Source organism: Hipposideros armiger, unplaced genomic scaffold, assembly GCF_001890085.2.
Source record: "Hipposideros armiger isolate ML-2016 unplaced genomic scaffold, ASM189008v1 scaffold_48, whole genome shotgun sequence".
Lineage (NCBI taxonomy): Eukaryota > Metazoa > Chordata > Mammalia > Chiroptera > Hipposideridae > Hipposideros > Hipposideros armiger.
In genome coordinates, this window is record NW_017731398.1 from 2,963,751 (window position 1) to 2,989,467 (window position 25,717).

The following is a 25,717-nucleotide window of genomic DNA, read 5'->3' on the forward strand; positions in this document are numbered from 1 at the left end:
AGAGAGGCAAAGAAAAAATCCTGAGAAAACCTATGTGACAGAGGGATACATCCTAAATTCCAGTGACACCCTAAGAGGATTCCCAATGGTGAGAAGAGATGACATGAGAAAAGAAACATGGATTTTTCCTTCTATTACATCCAAGAAAATGCCGTTGCACAGGTGTTTTGTTTTTTTAAATGACACAGTCTGAAACTCAAATCAGAAAGCACCCCAACTGAGCAGTAGGAAAGAATGAAAGCATTTGGTATTCGTCAAAGAGAGGGTATAGCTTGTTTGGCAATGACTAGATCTAAAATACGTTTAAATCGTAAAATGATGAGAGATACAATTGGAAGACAAGAAATAAAGATTCAGAAATTTCCAAACTGCTATGGAAAACAGACACAGAGAGAATGAGGGAAAGGGCAGTAAAAGGAACGAATGAGAAGAAAACAGTGAATTTAAAAAGCATAAAAATAAGTTGGTAGTATTAACTCCGCAAAACCAGTAAACGTCAGAAACCTAAGGACATTACTCTCTGGTAAAAGAGGCTTTTACACTGAGTGAAAAAAAAGATAATAAAGACAGCATCCAGCTTTGTACTGTGTTTGACAGTACAAAGTTCGACATCACTAAAAGAACTGACAAAAGTTAAAAAATAAGAATGTAGAAAAGACCATCTCAGCCAAACGCTGAGCACGTGCCGCCTGCTTCCCCGGAGCCGGGCAGCTGTCTCCCGGCACCTCCCTCAGGCAGCACCACGCATGTCTGGACCCGTCTGTCCTCAGCTGTGTCCCCTCCTTACAGGGTGTTTCCACCGGCCTGCTGGGGACCCGCTGCTCTGTTGTCACCCTGGCCTCTGGTGCTTGTGGGGCTTCCACGTGACAGTTCACACGACACGCTGGACCAGGTACTTGGGCCCATGGGCCTAATGTGTCACAGCCAGCTGCCCACCTAGCAGCCCGCCCTCTGCTCTGTGGGACGACCTACAGAGGACGTACACCGAGGGGCAGTCACAGGACAGGGGCCCGGCCAAGACACACGGGAACGGAGGCTGGGAGCCCGGGGTTCCCCGAGCTCCATGGCCAAGGAAGCAGGGGAACAGGTGCCTGAGACACAGAGAGGCCAGTCTGGCCCCTTCACGTGAGTCCCACCACGCACGAGACAGTAACGCCCTGACCCAGTTCAGCGGCGCGCGCGGCTCTCCCAGCAGGCAGCAGGCCCGCGTGTGCATGCTCACAGCACCCTCAGACCGGCCCCGCCGCCCAACCCCAGCCCCTCCCCTCCGCGGGGGACAAAGCTGCCCCAGTGCTGACACTGCCTGCGCTCAGCCACAGGACCCCTCTCTCTTACCTGCTCACAGGTGGGCAAGGTGTGTCCAGACGGGCCGAGCGCGGTCTCTTGGTCCTCCAGACTCTTAGGTGACTCAGTGTCACTTTTAAAGTATTTTCTGGGTGGAGGCTTCGGCTTGGAGGATGTCGGCTTTCTGACAAAAATCTCAAAGGATTTCTTCAGTCTCAGAGGCGGGTGGCCGTCCTGCTTGTCACCGAGTGGGGGCCTGGACGGAGCCTCAGGAAGCCCTCCTGGCTCCTGCCCCAGGGACATGCCGTGTGTCCTCGCTTCTAGGTCCGACGGCCGCTGCTCTCCGCCACTGCTGGGACTCCCACCCGGGGACGCGGACATGCAGCTGCTGTCACTGCTGGAGCGGGTCATGACCTTCTGAGCCCTGCGAGGCGGGGCTGCCCAGCTCCTCTCTCGCTCCTTGTCCAAGGCTGGCCGCCCATGCCAGCTGCTCTCCAGCCTTTTGACACCTGGGAAGCACAGGGAACCCCATGCCTGAGCTTGGGGAGACAGCCCGCCCCACCCATGCCTGCTTCTCATCTGCGCTCACTCTGCACATGGAGCTCGGCTTTGGTCCCTGGGAAGCTGAATGACCTCCGCTTGGGAAAATCCTTCCCCATTTCTGTGTCCACATGATGGAGACACCAAGTACACCCCACCCGCTGGGCCATTGAGAAAGGGCTGGGTGTCCCAGCGCTGCAGAGTGCAGTGGCAGGTGGCTACAGCCGTCCGCCCACCCCCTGCAGACTGCCTGCATTAGACAGGGCAGCCATCTCCAGGACAGCGCTGCAGGGGGTCAGACGAAGCTCTGTTCTCTCATCTCAATTCACCTGAGTGCAAAATCCTGTGTCTCCCCTGAAAATGTGAGTCACACTTCCCTAGTGAACTGCTAGCTTTCAACCACTGTCCACAAGCCAAGCTTGTCCATGATGATTGGGGTACAGTGTGAGTTAATGTTTTCCAAGGAGGCAAAGGTATTTCAAATTAAAGTTCACAATTTCCCTCACCTTCCAGACTCCACTGATGTCTCTCCTTCCCAAACTTGACGGTCTCCATGGCCTGGGCCACTGCGTCCTTCAGCTGCTGCTCAGAGACCTAGAAAATGACAATCCTCTCAAATAAACCACAGCAATGCTGCGTTGGGCTCCAATTCGGGTACCAGCCCTTCCAAACTCTCCGCAAACAGCTGACAAGAGTCCATTTGCAGAAACACCCCGGGCATCAGTGGTTTCCTCGTAACTTCTAGGTAATGTCCAAACTCAGTCCCTAAATGGGTTCTTAAAGTGGCCCGTCTCCACTCTGCAAACGCCCCTCTACTGCTTCCTTCCAAACTCCAGGCAAAGTGACCCCTTCGCAGTTCACCTCTGGAAGCTACTTCGTTCTTGGTGCTGCCAGGACATCACCACCGTCACTACCATCACCAGCACCATCCTAAGGACCACATCGCCATCTCACTGTCACACACCGTTACTGCCATCAGAGTCATCGTTAAGAGGGGGGTCTTGGAGCCAAACACATGTCTTCAAGCCCCACCTCACCCACCTGCTAACTGTGTATATTTAGACGATGTCCTTAACCTGAGTCCCTGTTTCTCCTTCCGTAACATAATGACAACATTAGAATCTGCTTCACAGTGAGGTGACGTCAGGGTTTTTTAAAAAAAATGACTGACTGAACAGACACAAACAGGGACTGGAATAGACGTTTCTCCAAAAAAGACAAAGGTCCGTAAGCACATGGAAAGGTGCTCCGTGTCACTAACGATTGGGAACGTGCGAGTCACAGCGACAGTGAGATGCCACCTCACACCCATCAGGATGCCTACTATCAAAACAAAACAAAAATGACAGGTATTGATAAAGGTGCAGAAATTGGAAGCCTCGTGCGCTGCTGGCGAGAATATGAAGCAGCGTGGCCGCTGTGGAAACAGCCTGGTAGGTCCTCAGAGAACTGAATCTGTAACTACCACACGCTGCCGAGACTCCGTCTGGGCATAGGCCCAAAAGAAGTGAAAGCTGGGTCACAGATATCTGCACACCCATGTTCACAGCAGCATCATTCACAATCGTGGAAGCAACCCGAGTGTCCAGCAGCTGGTGGGTGGGTATCCAGTGAAATTTTGTTTTCTGAAAAGGAAGGAAATCTCGCACAGGCTACCACATGGGGGACCCTTAAGGACATCGAGGTAAGTGAGATGGCCCAGTCACACACGCTCACACGCTGTAGGACTCTTTTACATGTCACAGAACATTCTATTGACGATGGATGCAGAGAGGAGGATGCTACTTTTTAGGGGCGGGGGGTGGGGTGAGGGACGGGGGCGGGAGTCGTTTGATGAGGACCGAGTTTCCGTTTTGCAAGATGAAAATTCCTGCCTATGGCGATGGTGAGGGCTGCACCACAGTGTGAGGGCACTGAGTGCCACTAGACTGTACACCTAAGCAAGGCGCACGCGGGAACATCGCCTAGGGTGCACTTCACCACAGTAAAGCGATGCTGAGTAAGCCCCTCACAGTGCCAGGCCCACGCGTGCCAAGGGGAGAGTCTCCCCAGATTCGCCCCCAGCAGCAGCAGCAAACCCGAGGTGAAAACCACTCCCCATTTCAGACCGGAGAAACCTGAGCCTTGGAGGGCTTCCAGGAATTTTCCAAAGTCAGCAAACTAAGCAGCCAAGCTGGGTGGGGGCCGGAGCCCCACCTTCCTCTAGGAGCAGGCTCCCTCGTTGGAGCAGGGGGACCCTGACTCCCGCCGTCCAGCCGGTGGCCTGTGTGTGCCCTGTCCATCCCTCCAGCCAGCACGCCCCCCCCACCCCTCTTCCCCATGGCTGTCACCATAGTAATCCAGAACAGGGACAGGCACTGGGAAATGGAGACCCCTTTCTCCGCCTGCCTACAGATTTAGCTCCACTGTTCCCCGTAAGTAGGAAGTTGGCGCTGCCCCCGTGTGCTCGTCCTGAGTGCTCCACACGGGCTGGGGCTAGCTCTGGGGTCCACGCCACAAGCCACTGTGTACACTCTGTCCCGTTAATGCTGGGGTTTGGGAGCCATGGCCGTGTCAGGGTTCAGGTCGAGCCTCACCACCGAGCTCCACCCAGGCAGGTTCCTTTCCTGTCTCAGCCCCGGGTTCCTGTGCTGACTTCAGAGGGGACTGGAAGACTAAACCCGAGGGCCTGTGTGGCATCTGTGCAAACAGGCCTGGCGCCCACTCCATACGGAGAAAACTGTGTTGATGATTATCGCCAGGTCCCCAGAGCACTCTCCTCACGCCCGTGGCTTTAACTCCCAAGCCTCAGCCTAGCCTCTATCCCACTGACCAGCGTTTCCAGCCTGAAACCAACTTGTGCACTGGCCTTGTCCAGCAGGGCGTCCCACGGCTGTGTGACCTGTCCCACACTGACACCGCTCTCCCCGCTCTTATTCCCTGTTCTGGTGGCGGTGGCGTCACTCAGGCTTCTCCCAAGCTCTAAATACTCAGCCACGCTCAGCTGCCCCCCACCCCCACCCCGTGCCCCGGGGGCTGAGGGGTCCGCGGCTCCCCAGGCTCTGCCCCCCGATGCCCCCTCCTTACATGCTGTTTAGATCACGCCGTCTCTGACCAACTCCAGAGCCCCCCACACCAGCCTGTCCGCCGCAGTCCAACCACACAGAAACCGGAAGCTGAACACGGTATACCTACAGACCTCGCCGCCCAGGGAACAGCAGGCAAACCCCAGCATCCTGTCCGAAACCCTTTATGGAGACGCTCCCGTGCCCTGCAGACGCCACTCCACGCTCTCGTCCCAGCCCCACAAAACCTCCCACCGTCTCCTCGGACAGGGCCCTGCGCTGGCACCGTGCCTGCAGATCTAGAGGCGGGAACGGACGGGAATGCTGAAACCCGGCCCAGGGGTCTGGGGTCTGGGTGCAGAGCAGCCAGATGAGCCTGCGCGGCCTCGCGAGCACAGCGGAACCACAAGTCAAAGAACTCAGGTGCCAGACGTGCTGCTGCTGCCACGGGGCCCTTAAAGAAAGATCCTGCCTGAATCAGGTTTCCGGAACCCGCCTTCATATTCGCTTCAGGGCTTTCCTGTGACGCGGGCCTGGGCCTGGCCTCCGGTCTCCCGTTAGCCGCCAAACCAGCTGTATTTCTCTGTGAAAATCTCCTCACACCGGCTTCTCCGCACAGCGGGCAAGGAGCCCACCCATTTGGCTGGGGGTCATCAGGACTCCGCCACCTTGGGCAGTGTCCCCGCTGCACCCAGCATCTCCTGCGTCCTGCGAGCTGCCCTGTCTCCTGGCGTCCCTCAGCACTGACTGCCCTGGGCTGGGGCTGTTTCTATGTTGGGCTCTCCAGCCAGACCGTGATTTCAGGCAGGACCGTGCACTGCGGACGCGCCTCTAGCTCGGCGCACGCAATGGATGTGTGGCTGGAGGGGTCTCCTGCCCCTCCTAGCAGGGCCCTGCCTGCGCCAGAGCCTGTCACCCAACTACGAGAGCCCCCCGCTGTCGCCATCGCCCCTGCTGCCAGCCTTGTTAACACACACACGGGGTTCTGGACCTAGCCGTGTCTGGTTCCAGTCTTTGTACTGAAACAATACGTGAGCCTGGGGGGAGGGGTACCCAAATGGATGTCACCTGTGGGTCCGGATGCCGGCTCACAATGATGGGGACGGGCCCGGGTTCGCAGTGGCTCAGGACTGAGTGGACCTCATTCAGCGTCATGCAGGGCACAGGCGACTCGTTGATTTCCACGATCTCGTCACCGCACCTGTAAGACCGTGACCAGGAAGCCGTGGGCAGGCCAGTCCGCGCAGCGCAGGGACGGCCACGTACCCGGACCCAGTCCTGCCGCGGCCGCTGGATGACACCCAGAAACCACATCAGTAAGTAGACGTCCCTGCTTAACTGCCAAACTTGGAACAGGGTAGCGAGCACCGCCTTGCTGAGCGACCAGAGTGGGGACACCTCACCCCTCAGTGCCCAACGTGACAACACAGTGTCTGCAGCCACCCGGCAAGGCTGAGGGCAGCTGAACGCTCGTAACCAGGATGCACCCGTCACGTCCTCCCTTTGGGCCTGCGGAGGACGGAGGGACGACACGTGCTCAAGGTGAAGAAGAAAGAACAGGGGGCGGGGAGGAGGAGAAGTGGAGGTTCTCGCAAAAAGGAATAAGGGAGAAGACGACGAAGCTCACTCCTGCTGTACAGAGGGAAGTGAATTACTAAACAGAGAAAAACGAGACAGATAAGATGGGGTTGCATCGATACATGGAAGCTCTGTACTGTCCACGCCCTCGTTTCATAGACGGGGAACCAAGGCACGGAGGGTAAACTTATCTCCGCTGTAAGCCTTTGCTTAGGGAGCAAACGCCTTCCTCTGGAAAGGCCGTGAGTAAGTCCTTTAGGCCTGGCAGGCCATACCAGTCACAGAACGCGACCGCCATGTAGCACGAGCACTGCAGCCACACGCTACGCGAGTGGGGCTTTGCTCCGACCAAACGTTAAGAAAGCAGCAGCCGCGGGCCCCAATCTGCCGAGCTCTGTCCTCGCTGCTTACTGCGTGTCCTGATACTGACCATAATGTCCCCGAGTCTACTTTTCTGCCCCATTGGTCCCCCTTCACCTTTGAAACTGCACGTTTCCATTGACGTAACTGGACACCGTGCCTGTATAGCACCGGATGCCAAGGGACGCAGAAGCTTCCAGAACGGTCCCTACCCAGCTGCAGGGCTGTCACTGAGTCTGCAGTTACGCCCCAGGTGACAAGAGCCCAGCTCCCTCAACGCTCCATCCTAAGGGGCTTGCCTTTCCCACACGCGATTATAGGAAAACCTTTAACCATCTGGCAAAACTCTGCTGATGCAGCAAAACCCAAACCCAGTGAGAGGACAGAGATGAAGACGGATTACACAAGAGGAGACACTGTGAATGGAACTTGGGGCAAATAAACGGGAACAACTTGAACTGGGAAAAACTGTTGCCACCAAATTCAGATCACTTATCGAAAAGAAAGTTTAGATTTGTACTTTTCGTAGAGGTTACTTGCGGAGAAATGTTTCTGGAATGCCTGACAATGTTTTCTGTAGGCCAATGAGCTGCTTTCTCTACCTACAGGACACAGGTAAGCCTCACAGACGTCCCTCTGACGCCACTCTTCTCCCCACGTCAGCTAAATCTGCAGTGTGGCTCCCTCACGTTTCCTGCTTAGTCCTGGTGTTCTCTGTGGCGGGGCCTCTCGGGCTGCACCGCGCCTGTCACACGGGTTCTCAGCAGCCTAGGACTCCGCTGCGCACCCGCCCGCCCAGGGATCCCCATGCCGCCGGCCCAAGGAACATGCTAAGGGGAGCAGGCCCTCAACCATGGCTGGACCACTCTCAGTTCCTCCTGTCCGCTGGGAACCAGGCGTCTGGTCACAACCAGAACAGGGACATACCGGAGCCGTCCGTCCAGATGCGCCACGGATCCCGGGGACAGCGTGTGCACGAAGATGCCCGAGATGCACTGCAGATAGGGGACGCTGCACAGGCCGATGCCCAGGCCGACGCCGGCCTCTGGAGGCGGAACGGGAGGGGGGTGAGGGCTGCGGCCCCCGCGCGCTCTGGCACCCAGCCCACCCGTCCTCGGGAACATGCAACATCAGCAGCAGGGATCCAGGCGAGTGGAAGGACCAGGGAGGGAGGGTGTCAGCAGAGAATGAACAGGCAATGTGCTGGAAAGCAGCAGGATGGCCACGTCAGGCCTCCGAGGGCAGGACATCGAGGCTAAAGTTGGAAGACGGGAAGAAGGCGGGGACAGGGGATGGGGCAGAAGCTGTGGGCCACATGGCGGGCACAAGGCCGGCCAGAGACGGAGGTGGAGGCCCACGTATGTGGTAGGTGTGGACACGGCTGGGTCCGTGGCAGGGCCTGTCCTACACTGACAGTCCTCAACAAGGGGGTGACGTGACCTCATTTGTTTTTACAGCTGTGATGGGGTGCTGTGAGGACAAAGGACGACGAGGGGTCAAGGGTGTAAACGACGAGACCAGTTAAGGGACAGAAAACAGTGGCCTGCGTTTTCCACGGTGTTAAGTTCAAGTGCAGAGGGATGGGGGTGCTTTCTGCGTGTAGCTGTGTGTGTGGTGTGTTCGCTCTGCCTCACGTTGCCCCCCAAACCTGAACGCATGGACCGATTCGGACAGTGTCCTCCCAGGGCTTCTGCAGATGCAGAGAGAGCACTGGGCCGGCTGCTAAGCGAGGACCTAAAATCTGCTCCAAGACACCCCCGCGCTGCCGCTGGCCGCTTCCCAGTGAGGAACGCCGGGAGGGGAGGGGCACTCGGCCAGGCGCCCTACCTTTCCTCAGGGACACCTCCACCATGACCCTGTAACTGGGCTTCGCCGAGCCGGCGGGGGCTGCGGGCTGTCCCACGAGGAAGGAGCTGCTGTCCCTGGTGACACAGGTGCTGGAGCTCAGGGAGCGGCACAGCGGAGGGGACAGGTGGCTGCTCAGGGAGTGGGGGGCCGTCAGCCGCGTTCTCACCGTGAGTGTCAGAAGCCCCTTTTTAGCTTGCTGAAAGGAAAGAGGGCGCTGCGGCATTCAGGGGTGGCTTGGGCGAGGGGGGCGCCCTGTGAGTAAGCGTGTCAGAGTGTGTGTGTGTGTGCGCGTCAGACTGTGTGTGTGAGTATGTGTGTGTCAGAGTGTGTGTGTGCGTATGTGCTTGTGTGTCAGACTGTATGTGTGATTGTATGTGTCAGACTGTGTGTCAGAGTGTGTGTGTGCGTGCGTGTGTGCTTGTGTGTCAGACTGCATGTGTGTTGGTGCGTGTGTGATTGTGTGTGTGCATCAGACTGCGTGTGTGTCAGACTGTGTGTGTCAGACTGTGTATGCATGTGTGCGTGTGTGTGATGTCAGTGCGTATATACACAGATCATAAACTGCATTAGATGTACACATATGACACATTACATATATGACAACGGACGTGTATACAGATACATTCGAGTCTTCGACTAACTAGATGGACACTCAAAAATGCCTTCCAGTGACGACCTTAAAAACCTAAAACCAATTTATAAATATATCAATATAAGTACATACCAAATTTTAAAACGTTTAAGATGTATGAATCCTAAGCGGTTGAACAGCCCCCTGTAACACTCGTGGTCACCCCAGCAGTGTCTGTGTTGGGGTCTCTACACTGGCCAATACAGCACCACCTGGGTGCCCCCCAGGAAGGCTCCCTGTGTGTAGTTCTCTGGTGGTTTTATAGGTTGCGTTTGGAGCTTTGAATGAAGGAGGGTGATGCTGGGGCCTACCTTGGTTCCTTTGCCTGAAGGCCCACACTGGGCCATATCCTGATACCAGCTACTCACCTTAAACTTCTGCAAAGCATCCTGATGGGTCAGCCCGGCCATTGATTCACCGTTGAGTTCCAGAATTTCATCCCCTGTGGGGTGAGGGAGAAACTGTAGCCTAGTCGGGCACCACCCTCACCTGGAACCCTACTCTCGCCCACCTGCCCGGCGTCTGTACATGCGCAGAGCACTGTGAAGACGTGTCTTGTTCAGTGCCCGCTGCCCCCACCCTCACCGCTGCCCAGAAGCAGGCGGGGCAGTGGCCATCGCCCTCTCTGGCCCCTCTCAGCTTCCGGGAGGGGATCCGGGGTGCTCAGCCAGGCCTGCGCGGCCCAGCCCGGTCCCTTCCACCTCTGGGCTTCACCTGCTTCCCTCACTCCGTTTGCTCCCATGAGCCGTTTCCTCACACAGCACAACCTGCCTGTGCCACTGTCTCCACTAAATCGTCTCCTGCCCATCTTATCTTTGAAGGCCCTGCTGCCTTTATTTCTTTGCACCCTCCTGACACCCTGCAGCCACCCCGGCACGCACTCCTCCACCTGGATGGTAACCAGTGACCAGTGACAGTCTCTCCCACCCCAGGACTGCAACCCCTGGAAGACAGGGCTTCCTCTCTAGATGCTTTGTCCCCAGGGCCCCGAACGCAGCCATGGCCTCGTTTCACAGAAGAGGAAGGTGAGCTCAGGAGTGCAGAGCCACATGGAAGCAACAGCTGGGACTCAGCTCTTCTTACTCCAACTCATTTCTGCACAACACTGTGCACCTAACAAGACATGTTCTGTATCCACGTACCTGTTTTTATGTGAATGGCAAGCCGCTTTCTCCCTTTCAGTTTAGTCAATACACCAACAAGCAACACTTTCTCCATATTCAACACAGTTCTGGGCAGTTAAGATGCAAACACTTTTTTAAGTGGACTTCTGGCCTAACTGTACTGGTGAGAGCTGCTGTCACCTGAGAGAGACCCCGCTGTAGGTAACATCCTTTTTCTCTGGTTGTTTTTAAGGTTGTTTTCTTCACCTGTCCTGGACAGTCTGCAGTATCACTGTATGTGCTAAGTTTCATGACTTAAAACAATTCTGGAAAATTACTGGCCACTGTCTCGTGGACTGTTCTCCTTTTTCACTTTTTTGTTTCTGTAATTACACAAAGCCACACTACCCAAAGCAATCTACAGATTCAGTGCAATGAAAATAACAATGGTATTTTCCACAGAACGAGAACGAATGACCCCCAAATTAACATGGAACAAAAGACCCCGAATAGCCAAAGCAATCCTGAGAGAGAAGAACAAAGCTGGAGGAATCACACTACCTGATACCAAACTATCCCTACAAGGCTGTAGTCATCAAAACAGCACGGTCCTGGCAGAAACAGACACATGGATCAGTGGAGCAGAATAGAGAGCCCAGAATAAACCCACACCTATACTATCACATAATCGATGACAGGAGAGGCAAGAATATACAACGGGGTGAAGACAGTCTCTTCAATAACTGGGTTGGGGAAACTGGACAGACACACTGAAAAAGATGAAACTAGACTGCTTTCTTACACCACGTACAAGAATAAACTCAAAATGGGTTAAAGGCTTACATGTAAGACCCAAAACCATAAAACTCCTAGGAGAAAACACAGGCAGTAAACTCTCTGACACTGCGCTTAGTAATATCTTCTCTGACATATCTCCTCACTCAAGGGAAACAAAAGAATAAACAAATGGGATTACATCAAACTGAAAAGGTTTTGCACAGCGAAGGAAACTCAACAAAATGAGAAGACAACCGACTGAATGAGAGAAGATATTCACCAATGATACATCTGATATGGGACTAATATCCAAAAAATATAAGGAACTCATACAACTCCACATACACACACAAAAAAAACAAACAATGCAATTAAAAAATGGGCAGAGGACCTGCATAGACATTTCTCCAGAGAGGACATACAAATGGCCAACAGACATATGAGAAGATGCTCAAGGTCACTAATCATCAGGGAAATGCAAATTAAAACCACAATGAGATACCACCTCACACCTGTCAGAACGGCATCATCAACAAATCAACAAACGACAAGTGCTGGCGAGATTGTGGGGAAAAGGGAACCCTCATGTACTGTTGGTGGGATTGTAAATTGGTACAGCTACTATGGAAGTCAGTACTGAGGTGCCTCAAAAAATTAAAAATAGACCCAGCAATTCCACTCCTGGGTATTTATCCAAAGAAACCCAAAATATTAATTCAAAAAGATATCTGCACCCCTATGTTCATTGCAGCTTTACTAGTAACAGCCAAGACATGAAAGCAACCTGAGTGTCCATCCATAGACAAATGGATAAAGAGGAGGTGGTGCATTTATACAATAAACCATTAGCCACAAAAAGATATAAAAACCTGCCATTTGTGACATGGATGGACCTAGAGGGTATTATGCTCAGTGAAATAAGTCAGACTGATAAGGACAAATACCATATGATTTTACTTACATGTGGAATCTAGAAAACTAAACAAACAGGTAAAACAGAAACAGACTCATAAATACGGAGAACAAACTGATGGTTGCCAGAGGGAGGGGGCTGGGAGGCTGGGGGACAAAGGTGAAGGGATAAAGAGACACAAACTGGCAGTTACACAACAGTCAGCGGGATGTAAAGCACAGCACGGAATACGGTCAATATACTGTAGTAACTGGATGGTGCCGGGGGGAGTAGACTCATGGGGGGAATCACTTAGTAAGTTATATAAATGCCTAATCACTATGCTGTACGCCTGAAACATATAGTATGTTTGTCACCTGTAACTGGAAGTTCCTAATAAAGAAACCTACACAACCCCATGCTTAGCTTCTGCTCTTCCGCCCCCTCCTTCGCCTCCTACTGGTCGTGACAAATCATCTTTCTGAGGTTTACGAAGACCAGAAACCTTCACGTTTTCTGTGGCCCGCCTTTCATCTGCCACCTTCAAGGAGGTTGTCACTTGCCCCATCGGGACTGTCCTCAGGACAGGCCCTGGGAGCCAGAGTGGTCTCCTGCCAGCCGGCCCCCCCCTGCACTCTGCTTCCCGAGCCTGAGCTCCTGCTCAGAGCCGGTCCCTCCCACGATACAAACGCACCCAAGGCTCCCGCTGCCCGCACAATACGCACACGCACGATCCCGCACAATGTGAGAGCTGGCGCTTTCTCCATAGCCAGCCCGAGAGTGAGTCCAGGCCTCGCAGGCCACATGCTCTGTGTGGCAGCTAGCCAGCAGCCAGACAGGAGGTCAGGGAAGGGACGTGCGTCCCAGGAAAGCTTCCTAGGGAGTCTGACATGTGAATTTCATTTAGTTCTTGTGTCACAAAAGACTTTTTCAACCACTCTTCGCCTGTGAGCTGTGTGACCACGGGCAGATCTGACCCTAAACAGGTGAGGCTGGCAAAGCTGGGCAGGTTCCCAGCGCAGTGGGGACCCGGCCTGACAGAGCTGGGGCTGCTGTGACATGGCCCGCCCTCAGGCCTCCGTGCGCAATGCTTGCCTCTGCTCTGGCTGCCTGACCCTGAGCTCTGCCTCCTGGCTGAAACTAGGGGGTACCTCTGGCCAAGGCCACCCGCCAACGACCCACAACTCCATGGAGTTGGAGATGGGGACCACACCCTGCCCCCCAAGACAAGAGGAAGGGCACTCAGGCACCTCAGCTGCCCAGCACGACTGACCGGGGCCCCCGTCCCCTGAGAGTTGAGAGGAGGTGGCTGGCAGGAGTCGGGTGGACAGGAGGGGAGGACGGCAGCTGGGCAGGCCATGGGCGCCTCAGAAGAGGGGTCATACCTGATCATTCTCTGCGTTCCCAGAGTCTAGAGTGTAGTAGGCTCACAGAGAATTGTTACCCAACTCTTTCAATGCATTGGGCCAGGTTTCCCTATGGTTGCTTGGGGGGACAGGGGGCACAGAGGTGGCCAGGAACCAACAGGAGACCTTGAAAAGGAAGGAGGTGGCAGTGGGAATGGGACCGGCTCCCGTCGCAGCTGACACCTGGCACCAGGACAGCACTGCGTGTGCAAACACACACCAATGCGGCTGCCGAGTCGGGTCCATGCAAGCTGTGTCCTCAGCCCGGCACCCCTCATCTACAAAGGGCTGGGAAACATACCTTCTTGGAGCCGGCCGTCAGCGGCTGCTGCTCCCCCTGCGAAGATGGTTTTCACGTAAATTCCAATGGGGCCATAGATGCTGTCCTTCCCTCCAACGATGCTGAAGCCCAGGCCCTGGGGAGGGAGACAAAGGTCAGGCCCAGCGTCCCTACTCTGCTCGCTGGGCTGCACTGCCCAGGCGGCCCTGGTCTCACAGGTCTCGGGACCGAAAGGAACGGGCAACGCCCCGCGTGGAGTTTTTACAGGAGTCCAACTTCCTCCCCAGGGGACGCGGGAAGAGGGAGACTCCAGCCCTAACTGGCGGGATGGGCCGGCCACTCCCTCTCTCTGCGCCTCACTTGATCTTCGTGTACAGTGATGCTGATACCGCCTAACTCAGGGCTGTGCTGGAACATGGAATAAGAGGCCCGGCAACAGTAACTCGAGCATCAACCACAAGTGCCAGCAGGCGCTTCCCACAAAGGAGGCAACTCTGCTGCCCGCGGCATGCGCTCCCCACCCGCCCCCTCCGGAGGACACCACTGCAGGCCTGTGCGCTCTCCTCACTCCTGGTGGCTCCACGAGGAGAGGACCGTCCCCAGCCCGGGCACAGGAGCAGAGAGGACGGAAGCAAGGACAGGTGTGCATGAGCGCTGCTGCAGGAGGCGGCGGGAGGGAGGGTGTGCCGAGTCCCCCACCCCCCCCCCCAGACTGGGCACACCTGGGCAGACCAGAAACTAGCAAAGGAAGCATGCACACCGCTGCTTTACTCTGCCGATGACTAAGGAGCCCCCTACTTCTCACCAGGGCTCAGCGTGGGTGTCCACGAAGGCCTCCCTAGACTCTGTGCCCCTGAAGGCAGCGAATGCACCTGTCTGTCAGTGTTGGCAGCTGTGGCGTGAAGGCCCGAGTGCCAACTGGAGGCCGGGCCTGTGAGTCCTACTTGCAAGTGTGCCAGGTAGTGCTCAGTAGCCTGGCTCCTGGAAAGGCCCCCAAAGTGGTGGCGGCCTCGGTGATGGCACCACTGCCAGTGGCTGCTGAGAGTGCATTATGTGCATCACCACAGACAGCAGGACAGGCGGCCGGTTCCAAGATGCCATGGGAACCAGGGAGCTATTAGCACAGGGGCTGCGCTGAGCATGTGCGTGGTGGTGTGTGTCCCAGGACAGAGAGATGGGGGGCGGAGCAGTGGCACAGGGGGAGGGAAGGAGAGGTGGGCGCGGCTGCAGGGCTCCCTCCTGGGCCCACGGCTCTGTCCTGGCTGAAAGGATTGCTCTAGGCTCAAACTCACCGCCCCGGGACGCACGGGGTCGGAACAAGGCCCGGGGCGCAGGAAGTCTTGGGTCATTGTCTTGGTTGGGCTGCTCGGGACCCCAGGGACCTTGGGCAAGTCCGGTGACCTCCCAGGCTGTCTCCTCATCTAGCACAGAGCCTGGGCTTGGTCGGTGCTTGTTCTGTTGTTTGTTTGATCCAATCTGACTCTCCCTCAAGCACTGTGGGTCCCTGCAGCTCTGCGCTTCCTTTTCCTCCTCCTGAACTCAGCCCTGGCCTCACTCTTACTGGGCGTCCCCAGTGACGACCAGGTCTGGGGTCGTGGACAGTGGCAGGCCTGCCTCGTGACCCGGTCACCCTGCTTTGTCCTCCGCCCCAGGCACCTCCATCTGCCCAGCAGCCCATGCGCTACAGGCACCAGCACAAGCCACCGGGGTCGTCTCTGTGGGAGTCCAGCTGCCCGTCCCCACTCTGCCTTCTTCCCACAGCAGACAACGCAAAAGTCAACTACTTTAAAAATACTTCTGCCTCAATTCAAGGAGGTGGGGGGAGACAAGCATTGCGCTTTACTAACCAGGAAGCGGGGCTGTGTGGAGAGAAGCCAGCACTGGGCACGGTCACTCCCTGTGACAGGGGGATGGCGGCCTCAGCATTTCTCACCTGTCTTCCCGGCATCTCTTTACTGAGCTCCCAGGAGAGAGAAGGATCGAGAGACAGGAGGACTGGCATGTGTGGCACCCCGCAGCCTGCTTCCACAATGCCCCTTAACATGTGTGTCTGGAGCCAGTGTTGCCGGCCCGCCTCCCGCCTTCCTTCCCCAGACAGCGTCTCAGACCTGGTGTCAGTCAGGAGCTGACGCTGGCGACGGTCCTCGCTTACCTTGGCCTGGCCCTTCATCAGCACGACGCTGGAGATGACGGAGGCCTGGAGGCCCCCGGATGGCTGCACCAGCTGAGCTGTGCTCAGCGACCGCGTGGGTCTGGAGGTGGCCTGCAGCAAGGAAGCAGGGAGGGATCAGATGAGCCAGCAGCTGACTCTCACAGCACACACCTCCCAGCCGGGGGACAGAGGACCCAGGTCCCCTTTCTCTTCAGGGCCCACAGCCTGGAACTGGGTGGTGGGCGTGTGTGGGCATCTGGTGGAGAGGGGCTGTCTGGGTGGCCCCAGGAGTGAGCCTTGCTGAGACTGGTAGCCCTGGAAACCAGCAGCTGAGGCTCAGGAAGGCTCTGTCCAGGCAGCAGGTCCAGGAACCATATCAGATTACAGGCCCCAGGGCAATGAGTCCTACAACCAAGTCTCAAGCACAGTCTGCGAAACCAACTGCCAGGAACGCCCCCAACAGGATTCTAGAAACATTCACTGAGACCCCTCTTTGTGCCAAGTATGGGGTGGTGGGCAGCGGGCAGGGACCGGAGATGGGAAGACTCCAGGCATAAACTCTGGGGGCACACAGGTGGTTAAAAGGGCACGTGCCCGGTACACCCTGTGTGTGCCCCAGGAAGCCACCTCAGACAGGGGCCACGTGGCTGCGGGTTAGAGCTGAGGCTGGGAGCCCCCGTGACTGGTTCCTCCTGGCTCTGCCAACCATCGGCGGTGACCTTGGGAAAGTGACGGAAGCTCTCCATGCCTCCGTTTCCTCCTCTGTAAGATCATAGGTCACTTGGGAAGCCATCTTTTTTAAAAAATGGAACACCAGTGCTTCCTGTCTGCCATCGATCAACATGATGGTTCTGGGAGGGGAGGGGTGGAGGGGAGGGGGAGACATGGCATTTTCAAGTGTCTGACCATGGAGCCCACCCTCAAGAGAGCTCCCGGTGTGCTGGGGAGGTAAGCCGTGCTGTGGACAACGACACAACAATACCCGCGGGGTGAGTGAGAGCTGGGCACGGGGGAATGCTAGGGTCCTGCAGTGGGGCGTCAGGAGCGCTTCCTGCACAGGGTATGTGAGGGAGGCCTTGGAAGGATGGGGTAGCGTTTCCAGAGAGGAGCGCGCGCGGGGCACAGCGCTGCCGCCAGAGGGCGCTGTGTGACCATGAGTGGCCGCAGGGGGACTCGGGGACCTTTGCGCATTGGCTGGGGCTTAGGGAACTAACAGGAGGAGGTGTACAGGTTGGCTGGAGCGACACGTGTGGGGGACACTGTGCCCCATAGCTGTGTGGCACCCCACCGCAAGCGGATGCTCCACAGTGGGAAGGGCACCGTTCAATTTCTGGTCCCTTAGGTTTTAAGATGTATGAACAGAGGCAGCCTTGCCAAAAAAGGCTGTAAAAAGTTTCCTCCCTGCAAAATGGGCTAATGCTACCTTCCTTTCTGGGCTTCTGTTAGGAATTACAGGCAGTATGTGTAAAGCAGATCACGTCTCACAGGGGTTATAAGCCCAGGTGTGGGAGTCCTGGGATCCAACATCCAGTCCTGCGCTGTCCCTGGTCAGCCAGCCACACGAACGTGCAAATTCCTGAACTTGTCCAAGGCCCAGACCCCTCAGTTTACCTCTTAGGGGTTTTGTGCACGTGACACGAAGGGCCCACGTACAGCCTTCTTCGCGGCTGGGGGGGCGCAGCACACAAGGGGCGGCAGTCAGAGTTCCCGGGCACACGGGGGCGCTCACTAAGCGACCGTTTCCCAGAGGGGGCCCAGCTCCTGCTAAGTGCGGCCCCTCCCTGCGGCCCCTCTTCCCCGGGCCCTCCCTTCATTCTCACCACAGCCCTTCCTGCAGGGCAGTCCAGCTGCTGAGAGAGCGACTTCCTGCCACTGCAGAGGGAGTAGGGCTGCCCGTCAGACTTCTTGGTCGCTGGAAAGTCTCTCTCTGCTGTGCAGTAGGGGTTGACACCTAGACCAGGGCAGGAAAACAGGGAGAAATCATTTGTGCTTTCACAGGCAACGCCGCTGAGAACAGCAGCGGCCCCGCCAACTGTCCGCGCGGCCAGCCAGGGGCCAGAGCGCCCAGGGCCGGGTGCATGTGGGGACAGCTGCCCAGAGAAGCGGTGGCGGCCGTCTCATCTCCACATACGAGCTTTCCGCACCGCAGGCTGCAGACCGGACTCGCGTGTCCACTTCCCCAGTTCACCTCAAACAGAGTAGAGTGGACAGGCACCTCCTCCTGTCCGGCAGGAAAGCATGCGCTGGGACAAGGCCAGTCCCTGAGGGCTGGGCCTTTTCTTTCCCCTTCAAGGACAGAAGGGACGACAGCACAAAGGGTGCCAGGGACAGGCAGGGCCCCAAGAGGCGCGGGCAGGAGCCTGGGGGGCTGCCATGGCAACACGCTGCCTCCCAAAGGACCTGACTGCCTATGTGTATGCGCGCGCATGCGCGTGCGCAAACCCCTGACCCCCCAGGCAGAGTGGACACTTAAGAAAATGCGAAGCAATCAGCTTCCTGTCCTGGGGACCCCAGACTTCCTTCCATCCAACCAGGACTGTGCTGCATCCTGCTGGAAAAGTCCTGAGAGGCTCTGCACTAGACCAGCGCGTCCCTTTGGAAACACAGTGGAAGCCACAGGCGTCATTTCAAAGTTTCTAGTAGCCACATTTAAACAGTCAAAAGAAACAGGTAAGATTGGTAACATGTTCTATTTAGTCCAACAAACCTAAACTCTCATTTCAACACATAAATAGCACATAAAATTAGTGAGATAGTTTACAATGTTTCTGAGTTGTGTACAGCGCTTGGATCTGGCCCGTACGGGCCACACTTCAGTGCTCACCCGGTGGCCACTGCCTGGACCGCATAGCTCCAGGACCTGGAGGGCGCTGCGTTTTCCTAGGGTTCCTCCGCTCTAGTGAAGTGGACCAGGCTTTCGTGGAAAATTCCCCGACAGAAAGCCGCGAGACTGGCGGTAGTTCTGGGGGGAGGCGGGTTGGAGCAGGGCATCATTCTCAGGGTGGAAAGACCTGGGCTAATGAGGGCGGCAGGAAGGGAGCTGCTGACCAGGGTGGGCTGAGGAAAGAGGAGAGAAGGGCGTCCGGAGGATGTGAGACCCCTAAGGGGAGGAGGAAGGGGAGGAAGGCGAGCTCTCCAACTGGTCTCAGCCCTCTCCTGCGCTTTCTGCAAAGTACTCGCGGATGAGCGCAGCCACAGGCAAATCCATCAAAACTGTCATCTCATGGGGAAGTTGAAACACTTAAACACACAGCACTGAGCGAGTTCCATGAAAATGTGGGTATAAAATCCAGTGCAGAAGCCAAAATAATGTTTGAAAGGGAAACTATATATTGTGATGATTATATGAGTTTGTAATTTAAGGTTATGTTGAATTATGAAATGGAAAAATAAATGGGAAATGGGACTAGAGATAAACAACACCATCTTTCATAAGGGGGACAATTTGGAAAACATAGTCTTGAGTTTTAACTGATTAATTAAACCTAATTAAAGGAAACCAGAAATGAAGATAAAAATTGAATAAACCTTCAAAATCACTGCAGAAATTAAGCACACACACAGAGAGCAAGAGGCTGAAAACAAATGACAAGTGGCCAGAAAAACAGAAAGTAAAAACTAATAAAGGTAAAAGCAAATGTTATTTATAACACTAATGTCAGCAGCTTCAGCTTCTGTCTTTAAAAAGATTGCCAAATTTGCTTTCAAGACCTAACCCCTACATTTGCAAGAGGTAAACAAAAAGAGTAAAATAAATGATGGGCAGAAACTGATTATCAGTAAGTGATACTGGAATCAGCTACCCGCCTAGGAAAAAAATCCATCTAGATTCTTGCTTCATATCAAACACCAAACATAAATTACAGATCTAGTAAGTGTGAAAAAAACAAACCCCAAATCATTTAAAAACTAGCAGAAAATATAGCTGAATATTTAATAGTTCTCTGGATGTAGAAGAAACTTGAACATTAGAAAGGAAAAAAGAAATCAATAGATTTGATGAGTATGTAAAGATGAGAACATCTTCATGTAAAAATATTTAAAACCAACCGAGGAAAGTATGTTCAACAAATATGACAGCCAAATAAATATCAATTTGACCAAGAAGACTTTTTACAAATTAATGGTAAAACAATGATCATCCCAATAGAAAAGCAGGTGCACTCACAAAAAGGGACATTAACGAATGAAGATTTAACCTCACGCATGTGGAGAGGCGCTCTTTTCCACTCATGTCACAGGCCAGTGAACCAGTCAGGCTTTGGACAAGAAGCAAAGCATCTCAGCAGGGACTCTGAGAGCCAGAATGAAGGGGCTCCTTACACAGGGGTACCCAGGGTTTAGGAACAGGACGAGGCCTACTGAGGCATCTCGGACGTGGCTGGAGCTGGAGGTGCCCCACCCCAGGCCTGAAGGACAAGGGGAGGGAAGGCATCCCCAGAGCCCCGTGCATGCTGGAGCCGGCATCTCCAGAACTGCAGAGGGAATGGAAGAAATGCCAGCGGCGCTCTCCTCACTGCTCCGCCAGCCTCCTGGTGATCCTCTCATTGACTGAACTCAACTAGAAACCGGAGAAGCAGGGGGCCTGGGTGACACCGGCGGAAAGAGTCCATGCCCAGGGCGCAAGCAGGGCTGTGACGTCACGCAGTCCCACCCTTAGGAGGTCCATGCTCTACTGTTGCCCTGTTACTATTCTACATTTCTGAACAGGGGTCTCACATCACTGACCCCCCAGATTGTGCGGCGGGTCCTTGGTGCAAAACGAGGCAGGAAAAAGGCAGACGATGGGTGGGGGAGGAGGGGGAGAGAGAAAAACCTGCACAGCAAATATTTTTACATTATAATCCAGTGCGGGCACAACTGAAGAAATTGGTATTCATGTATATTGTTAGAGTATTAGCTACTGACATTTGGCAGCACAGATCACAATGTAAGGAATATTTATTTACCTTTGAAACTCCATTTCTAGGCAATTATGCTAAAGGAATAAAAAGTAAAATTTTATGATAAAAAAAAAAAGTAACTATATCAGGGTGATCACTTCATAAGGTATATGTGTCCAGTCACTATGCTGTTTACCTGAAACTAATATAATGTGTGTTAACTGTAATTGGACAATAAATTAATTTCATAAATAAAAGCAAGTAGCAGTCCAAAAAACAGGAAATGGCTAATTTTATGGTGATGCATCCTGCAACAGGGAAGAGGCAGCAGCGAGCCTTGGGACTCGCCCACGGTCACACAGGTATTCCTTCTGGGGGCAGGATCTCAAACGTGAGCACGGAACCACGCACCCATCCACTGCCTTTTCTCGCTCCCCTAAGAAAATCATCCCAAACTCAAACTGTACTTCATGTACAAGCTCAGCGATGCTGACGACGTTATGGGACAGACGAGGCTAACTTACCTAACAGGGAGCTGGCTAACCGGACTAGGATCATTCATATAATGAAATACTACGTATCCGCGAAAAGCGGGGTCCACAAAAGACTTTCCAGTGATGTGAGCTAACGGTGTGTTTCCTACAGGCACGTATTCATATAATCATAGAAGGAAAATACCTGAAAATGTTAACAGAGATTGCCCTCATCTTACGGTTTGGTGTGGTTTTGACTTCTTCAAGCTTTCCCGCGTTCTTCACATTTCTCTGACTTTGTATTCTACCTGCCACATGACATCTTCTAGCCTCAACTCCCAGCCTATTACAGACAAGGTGACAGAGGCTGAGGAGAGAGATGGGCCTTGCTCAGGTGAAGAAGTACAGCCCTGTCTTGTTATCCTCTATGTCACATCCTCCCAACACACATGTGAGGTCCAGCTGAGGAGGAGCTGACCAGATCTCAGACCACAGAGCCATTGGAGGCAAAGGCATAGGCCAGCGGCCAGCAGGACGCGTATGCACAGTGAAGGCCGCTCTCACAGAGGCCCACGGGCCACCATGGACCTGGACCCGCAGACACCCGGGTCTCCCAGACGTCCCACGGCACTGAGAATCCTGACATGCTGCCACGGCTGAGTCCTGATCCTGAAGACAAGTGTGACGAGACACTTACTGGTTGAGTTGCTGCGTGTCCTTTGGTGACAGGCTTTGGGAAGCAGGAAGTTACTACTTTGTGCTTCTAGCTTTCCGGGCTTTTCTCGAGAGGAAGTTGTAGAAGCTTCCTGCAAAACAATTCCCACCTTTCAGTCAGTAGATTGCTTAGAACAGGAAAAAAAAACATGCTTAGAAAAGAAAACTGCGATTTTGACACTGACCACAGAAGTACTTGTTGGACTGTCTCCTGCACTACGTTACAGCCTCCACGAGGGCAGGGAGTTAGAAGTACTGTCCTCCTTTAATTCACAGATATCTTAATTCATCTAATAAAGAAGACCGAAGGAAGAGATACCGCATAAATACTGGACTCAGGCCATAGGCAATAAATGTTGAATGACTATGTCAGCCACTGCATGTCAGGCTCTTTATTAGGAGTGGGGGACATCAAAGCTGTGAACAAGACAGACAAGGACACTGATTTTGGAGAAGTGCCATTTTAGTGATGAAAACACCAACAGTAAAACAAGCAAGCAAATGAAAGTGGAAGATAATTACAGAGAATGGAAAGCGTTACGGCGGACACGAATGGGAACGGAGGACGGTCCATTGTTCTGGCACGGAACAGGCACTTAGAAAAGCTCAGCGAATGCATGTTACATGAAGGATTTCTTTATATTGAACCATCCGTGCATTCTTGAGACTAATATGATTTTATTATATTGCTGATTTCTCTCTGTGAGGATTAAGTTAGGACGCTACCAAAAAAAAAAATCTACATTCTTAAGTTAAATTTGATGATTGTTGTTATTCTTTTTCTACCGTGCCACATTGAACAAATTTTTCTTGCTTTTTTATACTAATAAATAGGAAACACTCCCATTGCATGGAGCCTATCAACAGTATATTAAACAGCATACTTGCACCCATTTCTCTATCAGGCTCAATAAAAAAACAGTAAACATATGACTCTTCCTCAGGCGAGATGAGAATCTGAGACAACAGCAGCAAGTAGACAATAGAATAGGAAATGTTTAAGAAAGGATGCAAATGTCTCAATAGGATGTGAAAAGCACAAACTCGAAAGGACTTGGTTGCTAAATTCCACATTAACATGAAGCACTCCTACTCAGTGAAAAGAGTCAGGCGACAAATTAAAAGCTGGGGGAAGATGGGAAAAGGAAAAGACCAGCAACCCGGAAGGAAAACCAAAGTCTGGGCGTTGTCACAGAAGAGGCAATTCGCAGGTTCCATAAACAGGTGGACGTATGTGCAACCTTACTAGTAACTGGGGAGATAGCAGCTGCACTTAACGTGGAAAACAATTTCCTAGGCCCCCGACTGGAAAAAGGTTAAGATCCTGATGAGAGCAAGAATTAATGAGGATGCACAGCACACAAGGACCTTAAACCGCCGGGAACAGGACACTGCACAGCCACCTCCAAGACGCCCACGGCCTGAGTCAGCGTCCCGCAGCAGCTTTGCACGCTCCTGAGACTTATGCATCCGGCAGACACACAAGGAGGCATGAACGAGCAAGTCCCTGGCAGTACAGCCGCTAAAGGGGAAACGGGTAAATTTGCCAGTGTCTACTGCCAGGAGAAGGGACCCATACACAGTGTGTTCACACAACAGCATATCACAGAACGGTGAAGGGCAGCGACCTACAGCAACACCTAACAGCAGGAGTGACTGCAACAAGACGCTGAGTGACAGAGGAGAGTCTGCTTGAGGGATCCCCACAGAGCTGCATTTACATCCCGTTTGAAAGGAGATTGATTCCAGGTCTCAAGTTCCTCCTCCCGGCCAAAACACAACTAAATGCCGGGAAGTGACTCAAGGACAGCTACAGAAGGACACGGAGAGGCCCCGAGGACACGGCTGATGGCCAGGAACCTCAGGACTTGAATGACAGATGGTGAGTCCCCCGGCTTTCTTTTTATGGACGAGCCCCAGGAAGACACTGCAGAGGCCTGAACCCAGAGCTGCCAACAGGCAAAGACAGGATGAAACAGCAGAACAATGCTCCAGGGAGAGGACCAACAAAGACCTAGAGGGAGCCCCAGCCCCCGGCCCCGCTGGGGTTCGGGCAGGGGCCCACCGACCTGCAGTAGCAGCGGCAGCCAAGCCGCAGGCTGCCCTGCCCCCTCTGTAAGCAGGGCAGGGCAGGGCAGGTGGTGGGCCTGCTGAGCGCCTCGTGTTCCTGCCCCCACCTCGTGGCAGGACACCAAGGCCAGCAGCGTCTGCCCACCGCCACCCGGCAGCAGATGGCCACCCAGGGACACCAGGCCAGCCAGAGAAGCTCCTCCGCCCCCGCAGCGCCAGAGAACAGAGCGGACTAGGACAGCACCACAAAGGCTCTGGAAGCTCAATGCCCCGTTTCCCTTGCTCTCCTGTGTCTTTCCACCAAACCCCTTCCCACTAACCAAATGGTGTTCTGCCAGAACCAGTGAGCTTCAAAAGAGCAGCTTGCAGGCACATAGCTCCCAACGTCCCAACAACGGAAATAGCAACTAGGCTTCTCGCGAAGGTTGAGGCATCAGCCATTGTGCACTGCTCCCACGTGCCACTTGGGGACCACCCCGCCGCCCCCTCCTACACACATAGGGGTGCAGCTGGCTCCCTGGGAGGCCTGGAGCCCCGAGCTTCCTTCCCAGGGGCTGCTCTCAGCCTCCACAAGCTGTTCTCCTGTGGCAGGAAGAGGCAAGTGGCCAAAGGATTGGGTTTCCCAGTTGCCAAGGAGGCCTGGGCCTCAAAGCCGCAGGCTGAGCTGCTCCCAGGCAGCAAAAGGGAAGAACTTGTCTGCTCCTGGGCCTCGACCACCCTGTCTCCACCCACAGTACAGACGCTCGGTCTGACCTCATCACATCCTGAGTCACGCTACATGACTGGTGACTTTGCCTAACCAATATTTTGAATTTGTGAAAAAAAAAAAAAGCAGGATTTTCCACACCACTCAGGCCATTCCCATGGGGATCAAAGCGTTTTGCATCCTTTCAGGAGGGCAGCCCACGCGTCTGGTCTCATCTGCTGCCACCCTATTCCCAGTGTCCAGTGACTCCAGCCCCCAGCTCATGGGAAGGCCCAAAGCCACGTCCAGTGCAAATCCAAGTAGGAGGCAGGGGACCTCAGAGAGACACAGGCAGGAAGGAGGGGACCTCAGTGAGAGACACAGGCAGGAAGGAAGGTGGGTGAGGAAGGTAAACATGGGATGTAATGTATGTGGACACTGATGCTACAGGACAGTGATCACAGTCTGCTTCAGTTTTAAATACAAGGAGAACCGTGAGGCAGGACAGTATCAAAAAGCGGGCAAGCGTAAATCGAGTTGTGTGTTCCAGGTCTTAGCACTGTCTCAGAACTGACAGAAGAACTCCTTTCTGTGAGACTTGACTACACCAGGAACACATATTGCACATTTTTTAATGATGAAAAGAAGTAAAAATGTATGATTAGGAAGCTTACTAAAGATTAGATGGAGGGCCAGCCGAGTGGCTCAGTTGGTTAAGAGCTGGCTTGGGACGCCCGGTTCGGATTCCACATATGCGGGCCAGTGACACTGCCCTCTACAGCTAAGATGCTGAACAACTCAACCTGGAGCTCGGTTGCTGTGAGTCGCTGGCGACGGCATGGGCTGCAGCCCCTGTGGCAGTGGGTTGCCATGGGCTACCGTGTGTAGCCAGCAGCCAGCGTGAACGGCCCTCAAGCCGCTGTGAGCGGCCGTCCAGAAGCCAGCGACTGATCTGCCTCACCCGGGAAGAGCGCAATGATGGTGCCAACTTGGGCCA

General features: G+C 54.2%; 1 protein-coding gene across 3 annotated transcripts in view; it reads right to left on the reverse strand.

Moving 5' to 3' along the window:
• IL16 (interleukin 16) overlaps window positions 1-25,717 on the reverse strand; it is an 86,564-nt gene that overhangs the window by 13,113 nt on the left and 47,734 nt on the right. For all 3 annotated transcript variants that reach the window (XM_019640098.1, XM_019640099.1, XM_019640100.1), the window contains 10 exons: window positions 21,949-22,057; window positions 17,716-17,846; window positions 15,896-16,006; window positions 13,765-13,879; window positions 9,654-9,727; window positions 8,634-8,850; window positions 7,734-7,851; window positions 5,937-6,069; window positions 2,331-2,418; window positions 1,336-1,793 (listed from right to left, as the gene is read on the reverse strand). In XM_019640098.1, coding sequence (XP_019495643.1) covers window positions 1,336-1,793; window positions 2,331-2,418; window positions 5,937-6,069; window positions 7,734-7,851; window positions 8,634-8,850; window positions 9,654-9,727; window positions 13,765-13,879; window positions 15,896-16,006; window positions 17,716-17,846; window positions 21,949-22,057 — 1,554 coding nt within the window. The remainder of the gene's footprint in view (window positions 1-1,335; window positions 1,794-2,330; window positions 2,419-5,936; window positions 6,070-7,733; window positions 7,852-8,633; window positions 8,851-9,653; window positions 9,728-13,764; window positions 13,880-15,895; window positions 16,007-17,715; window positions 17,847-21,948; window positions 22,058-25,717) is intronic.